Source organism: Xyrauchen texanus, chromosome 3 (genome assembly GCF_025860055.1).
Source record: "Xyrauchen texanus isolate HMW12.3.18 chromosome 3, RBS_HiC_50CHRs, whole genome shotgun sequence".
NCBI lineage: Eukaryota > Metazoa > Chordata > Actinopteri > Cypriniformes > Catostomidae > Xyrauchen > Xyrauchen texanus.
The window spans coordinates 58,748,749-58,761,248 of record NC_068278.1 but is presented as its reverse complement, the minus strand read 5'-3'; the positions used below and the strand labels follow the sequence as shown (position 1 = coordinate 58,761,248).

General features: G+C 38.6%; 2 protein-coding genes across 2 annotated transcripts in view; one reads left to right on the top strand and one right to left on the bottom strand.

Annotated features, from left to right (window-relative positions):
• The window catches only part of hsf5 (heat shock transcription factor family member 5), an 8,507-nt gene extending 7,549 nt beyond the window's left edge, over positions 1 to 958 (bottom strand). The window contains exon 1 of the mRNA XM_052100210.1: positions 508 to 958. Coding sequence (XP_051956170.1) covers positions 508 to 958 — 451 coding nt within the window. The remainder of the gene's footprint in view (positions 1 to 507) is intronic.
• Positions 959 to 3,990: 3,032 nt separating this feature from the next.
• Positions 3,991 to 9,141, top strand: supt4h1 (SPT4 homolog, DSIF elongation factor subunit). The gene is made up of 5 exons (XM_052110431.1): positions 3,991 to 4,189; positions 5,131 to 5,237; positions 6,486 to 6,541; positions 6,646 to 6,699; positions 8,823 to 9,141. Exons 1-5 carry the CDS (start codon positions 4,121 to 4,123, stop codon positions 8,888 to 8,890), a joined length of 354 nt encoding a protein of 117 aa, XP_051966391.1. The 5' UTR covers positions 3,991 to 4,120; the 3' UTR covers positions 8,891 to 9,141.
• The last annotated feature ends 3,359 nt before the right edge of the window (positions 9,142 to 12,500 follow it).

Genomic DNA, 12,500 nt, shown 5'->3' with positions numbered 1-12,500 from the left:
CGCATTACATTATTAAGTCATTAAAAAATTTTTTGTAGAAAATACTATAAATGTTTTTCAAATATTTATGAAACCAAATTGGACATAAAGATGACATTTTTACAAACTTCACACGCGTGTTATAGACTACATTTAAAATAAATATTTTAACCTATTTTTTTTTTTAAGATTTACGCATTTAAATTTCATGACAAAATTCCATCAAATTGAACTGTGAAATGTTTATCAAATTTACATGAATAAAAAAAAGTATTATTTTATTGAATTCAAGATAAATCAGTTCAGTTTGATGGAGTTTTGTTATGCAACTGAAATGAGTAAATCTTAAATAAATAAATAAATAATGAGTGCCGATTTTTTTTCCTCAGACAACATTATTTGTAAATGACCCTTAAACCGATTAGAAGTGTTTGCTCAGACAAGCATCCAATTACTATGCTCATATGGTCATATAAACAAACCCCTAAAACTATGTATTAAACTTCAGTGTGTGAACTTTGAACTGGCCTCTTTTGTCGTTGTGCTCAGATTGTTGATTGACTCGGGGCGGTGCACGACAGGTCACCTTCTCTCCGGCCTGGATCTTGGCCTTGTTACTGATGGTCAGCCTCTTTAGGTTTACCAGAAGTTCTGGTCGACCCAGTTTGAAGTTGGGGTTGTGAAAGTGATGCAGGCTGGGGTGCTTGTCTTTGGAGAGTCCGTCGAAAACCTTGCGGAAGCCGTACAGGTTGAGCTGTCGGATGAAACTGGTGAAGTTGTTGGTCTTGAACACATCAGCTTCTTGCTTGACTGGCGACAGCAGTTCGGTCTCAAAGCGCTGTTGGTCGATGATCACTCCGTCCCCACTCTGGTTCCAGACAACGGACCTGTTTTTGGGATCGTTTGCCAAACGCCATAGCTTAGCGGGGAAGTTATTGTGGTTTATGGGGACGCTGAGAAGTGACTGGTCATACTCCATATCTACCAAGTTTAAAACATGTCAAAATCTCTTATTATATGACCGGAAGGCATAGATGAACAATACAAGAAAATATGTTGAATAAGTAAACAAGGCTTATTTATGTAAACAGCAGGCAACACTTTATAAATAATTTTTAAAGGGATAGTTCACCTGAAAATGAAATTTCTCTCATTATTTTCTCACCCTCATGTCATCCCAGATGTGTCGGACTTTCTTTCATCTGCAGAACACTAATGAAGATTTTTCGAAGAATATTTCAGCTCTGATGGTCCATACAATGTAAGTGAATGGTGACCATAACTTTGACGCTCCAAAAAGCACATAAAGGCAGCATACTAGTTATCCATATGACTCCAGTGGTTTAATCCATGTCTTCAGAAGCCATCTAATCGATTTTAGAACAGACCAAAATATAAACTTGCCATTGCGGTCTCTAGTCACGATCATGATTTCAAGCTCGACTACACATCCTAGTGCTTGACGCATCCACGGAGCACTAGATGGCGCTAGGATGAGTAATCGAGCTTGAAATCATGATCGCCAGGAAGATTGTTTTTGTCAAGATTTATAGTTTAGAGCAATATTTTGGTGTATTCTCACCCACACCTATCATATCGCTTCTGAAGACATGGATTACACCACTGGAGTCATATGGATTACTTTTATACTGGCTTTATGTGCTTTTAGAGCTTCCAAGTTCTGGTCACCATTCACCTTCATTGTATGGACCTACAGAGCTGAGATATTTTTCATTTTTTGGGTGAACTATTCCTTTAATACTTGGATAGTTGTCATCCGAGTCAATCTAAAACTATTTTTAAACATAATTTTGCTGATTCTTTTAAAACGATTATCATCTACATGCAGTTTTTATTACCTTACTATTATAATATATAATACCACTAATTACAGCTAATTAACTTTAACAAGTTGCCTAATTGCTTTTATGACCAAATTATACAATTCCCAAATTATATCATATTTTTTGTGATATACTAATTTATTAATAAGTGCTACCAGACACCGTATGTCATCAAATTACAGTTAATTATCCCTGAAAACTTTGCCTTGAAACATTTTGATAATTGTTTGATGACTTATGACTAATTGTTTATGTTCAATTTGGAAAACTATCTGCTAATTTAAGGAATCTAATTATTCAACGGAGAACTAGCACTTATGTGATCATAATGGAACAAACTGCAAGTAAATCTATGAGGAGTTGTTAGTAAAATCAATTAATTAATGTTTGTATGTCTTTATATTTACCGTGTTCTCTCAGAACCGTTACTGGAACCGTTATGCGCGTTCACACGCAGAACACTTTTAAATCGTATCAGAACGCTGCTCACGCGACCTGCGCTCAGCTGGGAAAACTGAGCCAAAGTCTCTCTAGCGAGTCAGTCCACTGTCGACTGTCGGTCATCTTTGGAACGCTCTCGGAGTCGGAGGTTATTTCCAATCATGGCAGTGCAGCTCCTATCGATATGAATGGAGAAAGACCAAAATCTCCTAAATGAGTGATCAAGATTATGATCAAAGAACATATTTCAAATAAGCAGCAAAATTCTGACAACACTAGAATCATAAATGGTGCTTCTTTATGTCAGATCACGCTAAAAACACAATTTTCTCGGCTTTTATTACTAATGCGCATGCACGTTGTTGAGTTGATTGACAGGCAGCATCTGTATCTAAAAGGTGATTGGCTCTTATACCAGTAAGGCGGGACATTCTTTCTACATCCGTTGACCGTTGGGCATTTTAATAAAAGTGGCGCTTCTCTGCTAAATAATCTCTGAGAGCGACCTCGAGCGGTTTAGGGAAGAAAAACAAAAACAAACAAAAACAAACAAAAACTATATATATATATATATATATATATATATATATATATATATATATATATATATATATATATATATAATAAGGAATATATCGATAAAAGGTTAAAAATATATATATTTAGAAAAAAATATGATTAAATGAAAGGAATTTACTTGTGTTTTTATTCATTCCATTATGTCCATACTTCTGTTCTGTGTTCATTATGAAATTCCTGACGTGTTCTTATTGGAATTTAGACTCGCTTTAGCAATAAAGTTCTATTGGTTACAGGTTGTCGCTTAGAACCAACATGGATTTTATTTATTAAAAATAACGGACGCATATGGATTTATCTTACAACACTTTTCTAAATTAACTTCCGCAAGAGACAGATTATTTATTTATTTATTTATGTATTGGTGAGATTCAAATACATATAGTTATCATAGAAAAATACCTCTGACATGCATACGATTAGCCTATTATTTCATATTAACCCTTATGCGTCAATTTTAAAAAGTTACTCAGATGTCCTTAATGGACAATATTGTCCGCGTCAAAAAAACTGCCATAAAAATATTATAGATTAATACTATTTTCCACCTTCAATTATATATATTTTTTTATAACTACCAAATATTCATTTATTTTCAGGATTTTAACCCTTTTAATGCCAGTTTGTTTGCATAATGCCACTGTTGTTTATCTATCTATCTATCTATCTATCTATCTATCTATCTATCTATCTATCTATCTATCTATCTATCTATCTATCTGTCTGTCTGTCTGTCTGTCTGTCTGTCTGTCTGTCTGTCTATCTCTCTCTCTCTCTCTCTCTCTCACACACACATACAACACATCACAAACCACACACACACACACACACACACACACACACACACACACACACACACACACACACACACACACACACACACATATTTTAAAAAGTGCACATGCTTGTAAAACTCGAATAGCTTTTTGTTTCTTCGAGGGCAATATTGACTCAATATAATGCTTCACTTCATTTTTAAATACTATAAAAAAAACTTTTTTCCCCCCTGAAAATTTACATTTATGAATGTGAAATTTAAAATTAAATTAAAATAAAAACATTTATAAAATAAGTGTGGGTTTGTTTATCTTTGGAGTTTACAATAATACCTAAAAGAACATCTTTTCTGCGCGGGTGACGTCATAAACCGTCGCCGGATCCGCTGCTTGTGTGGCTCGCTAGTGCTAACAGCTCGTTCACAACAATCCTCTCTGCGGCGTTTATACAGTTTGTTTTCGTGTCATTTTATTTAAGCCTGTTTCGTCAAAGTAACAGAAATGTCTTTAGAAACTGTTCCAAAGGATCTGCGTCATTTAAGAGCGTGTCTGCTGTGCTCTCTAGTCAAGGTAAACAAGTACATTTATTACAACAGATGGATTAATCACACTTAAAATTACGTGTTATTTAAAATATGATCTGGATACAAATAAACGTTTATTCTTTGCATAACAGGGCTGTACTACGAGGCAAGAGGTTTACACTAACAAAAAGGTACCATGGTAATGATTGTTTGGACATGTACAGTGTAAATAACATGGTAAATGAATATGGTACTCATTCAGTGATGTCAAAGTACTATGACATTACCTTCTGATAACATCACTGTACCTTTTCAGACACATTACTTGGTGCCAGCTAAGCTAAATGAGCATAAGCATATATGGTTTAATCATTTAAAACAAATATTTGTATTTCAAAGCATCATTCTTTATTATGTTGCCAGATACAATCAACTGTATCATCACAATAATCCAATTTGAACCCTTGTGCAATATGTTAATGCCAACGGTATACATATTTGCCAAAGGTGTGTATTTTTGTGTGAATTTTGATTTTTCAACATCAGTTCTTATAATACATCTATAATACACTGTGTACACAAAATAGTCACACTCGGGACCATCAGGACAAAAATGTGTATTGAGAAATGTGTGTGTCTGTGTGTACAAAACAACAGTGGCATTATATAAACAAACTGGCATTTAAAGGGTTAAAATCCTGCAAATGAATCAATATTTGGTAGTTATGATCAGGACTGATGTTGGTTGAAGAAATGAACTAATTGAATGTGGAAAATAATATTAATATATAATATTATTATGAAATGTTTGTCCTCCAAGGACCTCTGAGTAACTTTTTATTGACACGCAATAATTAAACTGATCATAATTCTGGCGTATTAACCGTAGTTTTACTGTGTTACTATAGTAAATCAATGATTAACATTTGTAAAGCAATGCTTAGAAATGAATGTTACATTGACAACTTCTTTCATTGTCTTTTTCAGACTATTGATCAGTTTGAGTACGATGGATGCGACAACTGCGAGTCGTATCTGCAGATGAAGGGCAACCGAGAGATGGTGTATGAATGTACAAGCTCTTCATTTGATGGGTGTGTAAAGATATTCAAAGGGATTTTTTTTTCCACCCCAAAAGGACAATTCTTACCATAATTTACACATCCTCATGTTGTTCTAAACTAGAGGTAGACCGATATATCGATTGGTATATATATCGATATATATCGATATATAAGTGGTATTAGGGAGGCCAGCAGGGGGTGCTCACACTGCGGTCTGTGTGGGTCCTAATGCCCCAGTATAGTGATATATCACTATAACCGATATATCGGTTTTACAGATTAATCTGTGCTGATAGTTGCTTTTAGGAACTATCGGCAAAAGTCTGTCAATAGTTGCTAATAGTTAAAAAAAAAAATATCAAAATAAAAGTCCCCAGGTGTGTTTCAGGCTTGTTTACAACAACAATAATTTACATTTATATAGCGCTTTTCTAGGCACTCAAAGCGCTTGACATAGTATAGGGGGAATCTCCTCAACCACCACCAGTGTGCAGCATCCACCTGGATGATGCGACGGCAGCCATAGTGCACCAGAACGCCCACCAAACACCAGCTATTGGTGGAGAGGAGATGGTAGAGTGATGTAGCCAATTCAGGGATGGAGAGTATTAGGAGGCCATGATAGATAGGGGTCAATGGGGGGAATTTGGCTAGGACACCGGGGTTAAACCCCTACTCTTTACGAGAAGTGTCCTGGGATTTTAATGACCACAGAGAGTCAGGACCTCGGTTTTAACGTCCCATCTGAAAGACGGTGCTTTTTTTTACAGTATAGTGTCCCCATCACTATACTGGGGCATTAGGACCCACACAGACCGCAGTGTGAGCACCCCCTGCTGGCCTCCCTAGTCTCCCATCCAGGTACTGGCCAGGCTCAACTCTGCTTAGCTTTAGTGGGCAACCAGGCAATAGCTGCAGGGTGATATGGCTGCCAGTTTATACTTAAAAGTCCCGCATCATGGACAAAAAGTTTCATTTTTCTGCTTATTTGTAGATTTTGGTTGAACAAAAATCTGCACCTTGGATTTTATTCATTTTGGACTCTTTGGCTAAAGAATTATCTTTTTATTTTTGTTTTTGACCTGATCAATTTGAAAAACGATCAGACGATTAATCTGTTATCGGTATCGGCATAATCCACTATCGGTCGACCTCTATTCCGAACTATACATACATATAGTAAGTAAGATTGAACAATTGATGACAGTGAACTATTCCTATAAAGAACACACATATATTGGATATTATTCGAGCTAATCCGTGGTGTTTTTATCTTAGTGTTATTGCTATGATGAGCCCAGAAGACAGCTGGGTGGCAAAATGGCAAAGAGTTGGTGAGTATTCAAGAGCACTTTAATCATGAGATGGTCATAGTACGTCACGGATGTCCGTCAGGTGTTGTTGCTGTGCTTACCTGATTCTTTGCTCTGTTTCTCAGGCAACTTCAAGCCAGGTGTCTATGCAGTAACAGTAACGGGCCGGTTACCTCCAGGTTAGTGCTGGATTGTGATCTTACACTCAGTGCCACAAAGTTGGTCTCAAGAAAGCCCTGTATAATTAGGCTGGTTTAGGGTAAGCCATGATGACCCATCCCTGGACTTTTTCTAAGTGGGCCCTTAAATTAAGAACCTCAGTGACAACCCTTATATTTACAATGAAGTGTTTTCTTTCTCCCGGAGACAGCTGCTTATATGGCTATGTAAACACATACGCGGCGTTCTAACAGATGTACAATGGGAAAAGCACATGAACTATAAACTATACCCATCTATACACACCACCGTAAATATCGACTGTCTCTCAGGATTGCGTATATGCGCTCGTACATTGAGGGAATCCTGGAGTTTTATATAAACTGAAAGCACACTATTGAAGCGCATTTCCACTGCAGGTCGTGATAGAAAGGTAAAGGAACAAACACAGCAACGACTCTGGAATATCTGGAAATTAAGCGAAGTCTTCCTCTGATACCATGTTTGTTTTACACAAGCGTCGGGGGGAAAGATGCTTACTGACCGATCCGCATGTTTACGGGAGAGTATGTCGCTTATACAGTGCGTGGAAACTGGAACACTGCTTTCTCACAATAACCCGCTTCCTGGTGTCCATGTAAACATATTCAGTGAGGCACTTACAATGGAAGTCAAAGGAGGTCAATCCATAAACGTTAAAATACTCACCGTTTCAAAAGTGTAGCCACAAGATGTAAACAATATGTGTGTTAATATGACAGCTCAAATAAAACACACGTTTTAATTTTGTATTAAATGAATGTAAGTGCTTTTAAAAAATTATAAGATTCACATTTCTGCCTTTAAACCCTCCAAAAATTACCCCATTGACATCCATTGTAAGTGTCTCACTGTAACCTCGATTTTACTTTTTTAAACTCCTTGAGCTCGGATGGGCCAAATATTAATAGCTTCAGTCTTGACCAACACAAAATAAGTATAGTTTGAAAGTTTAGAAGCTCTACTTTACAACGCATGCAGGCATTATGACCAAAACTGAACAAGTGCTTTGAAATTTACAGACAAATCAGAAGCGTTCCGTTTTGATCATTTATCCCCCCAAAAATTACACTGTACACATTATTGTAATCTGTAAAAACATCAAACTCCTCAAATAGTCATATGTCGTATGTTGTTGGAAAGCTCTCAAAGAGGAAAATACAACCAGTCTATTTGTTCTACTTGCAGACAAAATTATAGTGAGTAACAGCTAATTATATGTCTTTGCCAATTATGTTGGTGTTGCTTATATGCCGCGTTTTCGCTTGGAACTTCACGAAAAATAAACAGAACATAAAATATCTCATACCATTATTTAGAGTCTGTGATTATCTTTCAATCGAGTCCACACACAAGATAATCAGATGTATAGATCATTAGATAATCCACATGAAGCACAATGTTACATATGACCACCAGAAGATGGCGCCAAACACACGACACAGACTCAATGATGACTCAAATGACACAGAATGAAACTAATCTCATGACTAAAATCATGTCTGCATGCTATGCAAACCTTTAGTCATTGTTGTGTTTGCATGTGTAATTAGTTCTTATGTACAATTATTATCTTTTATTTGTTTGGAGATGTTTTTGGACACTATGATACATTATATTTGTAATGTTGGAACTTTTGATCGCTTTGTCGTATCAACACAACAATTTTCCTCAGATACAGTCAACATGATTCGAAACAAAAGCAGTTTTCGGAGATTTATAATGTCAAATTAGAAAAGTGCATTTGTTTTTTTTTCAGCAGTTTCTTAGGCTGATAATCTCAGAATGTATCAATCTATATCATTACACATTTGAAAAGTGTTCTTTGCAATGATACTAAACACTAGAGACTCGTTTATTTATTTTGTGAGGTATAAGGCTTTAATTTGGGGTATACCACTGAAACGGGTAATATTTAAAAGCTTAAAAGGGTAAAAGAAAAGGAAGGGCAAGTCACATTTTTTGGCGGGGTAATCAACCTAATGGCACAAATGCTGTTGATTAAGCTTAACTTGTATTGAACCTGGAATGTTCCTTTTAATTCTGGGGTTTCTTGCAACCCTTGACGATGATGAAGTCATATCTTTTTTCTGTTTCTTATCAGGTGTCGTGCGAGAGCTGAAAAGCAGAGGTGTCATCTACCGGTCCAGAGACACAGCTGTTAAAACATGAGCACAGTTTATGGTCACATGTTTGTGGTTGATATTGCTACAGTTTGCTGCTCCACATCGGACGTCATTAGCCTTCTTTGTGATTCCTGTTCTGTTATTGGCTTTTTTTATATTTTTCAATTCTTGCATTATGACTTGGTGGTGGATAATTGTAATTGGCATTTGATGGAGAAATGCTTGTTTTGATTGCTCCATGCAACAGTGTTTAAATGTGAATAAATGGTTTATAATCAATTCATCATTTTGTGTTCCGTAATCACCACAAGAGGGCGCCATCGCTCTTCTCAGAAACACAATTAAGTTTCATTTAGCTGAAAACGGTAGGCTTGTATATGCCAATGCTTGGTCATAAAATTGCAAGATATCTTGGACTTATTTATGCATCGTTGTAGCATTTTAAATCATTTATTTGACAAAATGCATTATACGTTTTGTTTTGTGCATCCATGTGGTGGTATGGTTGCTCAAGTATGTCAAGGCAATAATTAAAATGTTGCTAGGAAGTGTTGTCATGCAATGAGGAAAAACCCTGTGATGCATTTACACATACAATAATCACACCGAGGCCCTTGGGTCTGGAAAACCGTCTGGATATGAGCAAGCCAGACACACTTTCATCTCTGTCCCGTTTCAGAAAGAGAAGTAAACATTACTGTGTGACACATAAATGTACTTGAATGATTATTCTTAGTCATTTCAATCATGGCAGCAGGAATGTTTTCCCCAGAAGGGTGGTTTGAGTAAGTCTTTGATTAGTTCTCCCTCCAAACCAGACAGACTTTTGGTCTAACAAAGAAACGTCTATTTATGGAGACACCCGCAGCTTAAAGCTGTAAGCTATTTTATCCGTTCTAGAACTTCCACTAACTGATCCGTTGGATTAGCCAAGACCCTCTTTCCAAACCCCTCACCCAAAGACACCAAATGAGCTTAACTGAGACCGACGGTGGCAAAATGGCGCCCTCAACTGGCAACCGTTATGAGCAACATGCCATTCAAATGGCATTAAGCCTCAATAATTCACTGCAATACTATGAGAATGCGCAAAATGATTGACAGGCAGAAAGACAGCGTCTGATGTGTCCCGCAGACACATTTCTATTTGCTGTTTACAGTCTACAGTGGGCACCAAAACACTCTTTCAGAGAGTAGGACATTTTTAATACCTGTCCGTGAAAAAATAGCTTATAGCACCTTTAAAAGGCACATTAAAGTCAACAAAACTGCAAACACGACTGGAAGAAACTGGTGGTTTTGTAGAATTTAAAGAGGCAGATACACTTAAATCTAAAGGACTTGCAAAGCACGTTAGGTTCAACCCAAGATCCCTTGTTTTATCCGGAATAATGTTGACTGTATAGGTGTTCTTGATGGTGCATTACAGTACATCTTCAGATCACTGTATTGGTTTCTCATGTGTATAGTGGCCCTATTAAAGTACAACACTTAAATCCCACGTCAGATTGTCTGAATGCCATTGTATTAGAAACAAAACATAAACCAAGTGGTATTAATTAGGTTTGAATTGATAAAGCAACAAATCTAACACTAAGACAATAAGAATTTGGACACTTTTGTTACATATTAGTGGCACATGCCCACAGTAAATGATGGATGGTTCACCCAAACTGCACAGTTTTAAGCAAGTAGTAAGCTAATGTTCCTTTGCGAATATAACCCTGATGTTTGACGTGAACAGGAACTGTTTTGGGGTTGATGCTCTCAGACAACATCACAGCTAGTCACAGATTTGCATCATTTATCACAATGACTGATCGAGGACCAGATGGACAGAACTGACAGTACTTTTCTGCATTGCCTAGTTAAATAACCTCTTGATTAACGATGTCATTCCCATTGAGCTGAGCCAATCAGAGAGAACGACATGTCTTGCAGCATTGTCACATTGGGTTCATGAGTTTGGTTTGGGACACTGAAGGTGTGAGGGTGAATGTGACCAAAAATATGAAACTATAGAAACTACAGGCAGGGACGGATTACCGACCGGGCCAATGGGGCCAGTGCCCAGGGGCCCTTGACTGGCCCTGGGCTTTAAGGCAGCACAATCTAGTTTGGTGACCCACTCCCAAGATTTACTATGCACTCACAGAGACCAGGTGCTCAGGCAACTCAGCCACTTGGGGCTTCAGGTCAACCGAGAAAAGAGCAAACTCACCGCGGTTCGGAGTCTCTTTTCTCGGCATGGAGTTAGACTCGATGTTAGCACATCTCACCAACGAGCGTGCGCAGTCAGTGCTGGACTGCCTCGCCACCTGCAGACCAGGCGCAACGGTCCCTTTAAAACATTTCCAGAGGCTCCTGGGGCATATGGCATCCTCCGCGGCGGTTGCGCCGCTGGGGTTGATGCATATGAGACCGCTTCAGCACTGGCTTCAGACCCGAGTCCAGAGACAAGCATGGCGCCACGGCACGCACCGGGTAACAATCACCCCCGCCTGCCACCAAACGTTCAAACCCTGGACAGACCTCTGCTTTTTACAGGCAGGAGTGCCCCTGCAGCAGGTGTCCCGGTGTGTCCTGGTCAAGACCGACGCCTCCAGATCAGGTTGGGGCACCGTGTGCAACGGGCACGCAGCCGCAGGCCGTTGGAAAGGGGCCCCGCTGCACTGGCACATCAACTGCCTAGAGTTGCTGACTGTATTTTTTGCCCTGCTGAAGTTTCTTCCGTTAGTTCGAGACAAACATGTCCCTTTGCTCCTCCCTACCCTAAACCTAACCAATAGTCTCCTAAAAGCAAATGAGAGATCAAAATGCAATTGCTGAATGTAAATGGGAGTCAATGGAAAGGAGGCGGCGAGAACCGGCTTTTCAACATAAATAATAGTTTAATAATAAACTAAAACAAAAGACAAACACACACATGACGGACATGTCCGTTAACGCTCTCTCTCTCCCGCACGATCCCCTGCAGTCGACCTTTATCCCTCTCGAAGGCTTGATTAGCCTAATACGGGACCGGGTGTGTAGGATCACGACCCGGCCCCGCCCTCCGCCCTGCCACACTGAAGCAACCACGTCATTTTGTGGTGCTTTTACGGCACATTCAGCCCACGTTTCGACTCGACTTGCATCGCAAGTGCACCGTTCTCTCAGTTGAGCTACTGCGCAATTTGATCACACTCAAACTTGTAAATGTAGTCGGTTATGCAATGCAAATGCTAAAATAAGTATTTCGCTATAGTAAAAGTGTTTAGATGTCATAACATGGCATTGTGTGACGAAATGGGTGAAAAGTAAAGGATCCAGCGCACTTACAGAGAAGATGATGCCACTGATACTACTGCAAAGATGGGTGTATAAATGAGTGTTAATGGGCAGAATACAGACAAAAGATTGACGATGATTGGCATATCTTACTTTGGGCAGATGTGTGAATGGCTTTCGCTGCCGATGGCATAAGTGATTGGGCACTGGAGAGTATTTGGGCAGATTGTAGACTAATTAAACACAACTAAAATCGCACACAGATGTAGGTAAATGTGCACCAGCTCGCTAATAACTTTGCACGCCCGTGTGTTCATGTTGACTGATCTTAACTGACTGAACGTGAATTAGATGTCTGTCTCAAAGTAGGCGGAGCTCCAGGACAC

Excerpts from the sequence above, each read along its gene's own strand:
- supt4h1 (XM_052110431.1), top strand. The coding sequence starts at position 4,121 with ATGTCTTTAGAAACTGTTCCAAAGGATCTGCGTCATTTAAGAGCGTGT. Across the intron at positions 6,542-6,645 it reads GGCAAAATGGCAAAGAGTTG|GCAACTTCAAGCCAGGTGTC; the intron begins GTGAGTATTCAA and ends TCTGTTTCTCAG. Across the intron at positions 6,700-8,822 it reads AACGGGCCGGTTACCTCCAG|GTGTCGTGCGAGAGCTGAAA; the intron begins GTTAGTGCTGGA and ends GTTTCTTATCAG.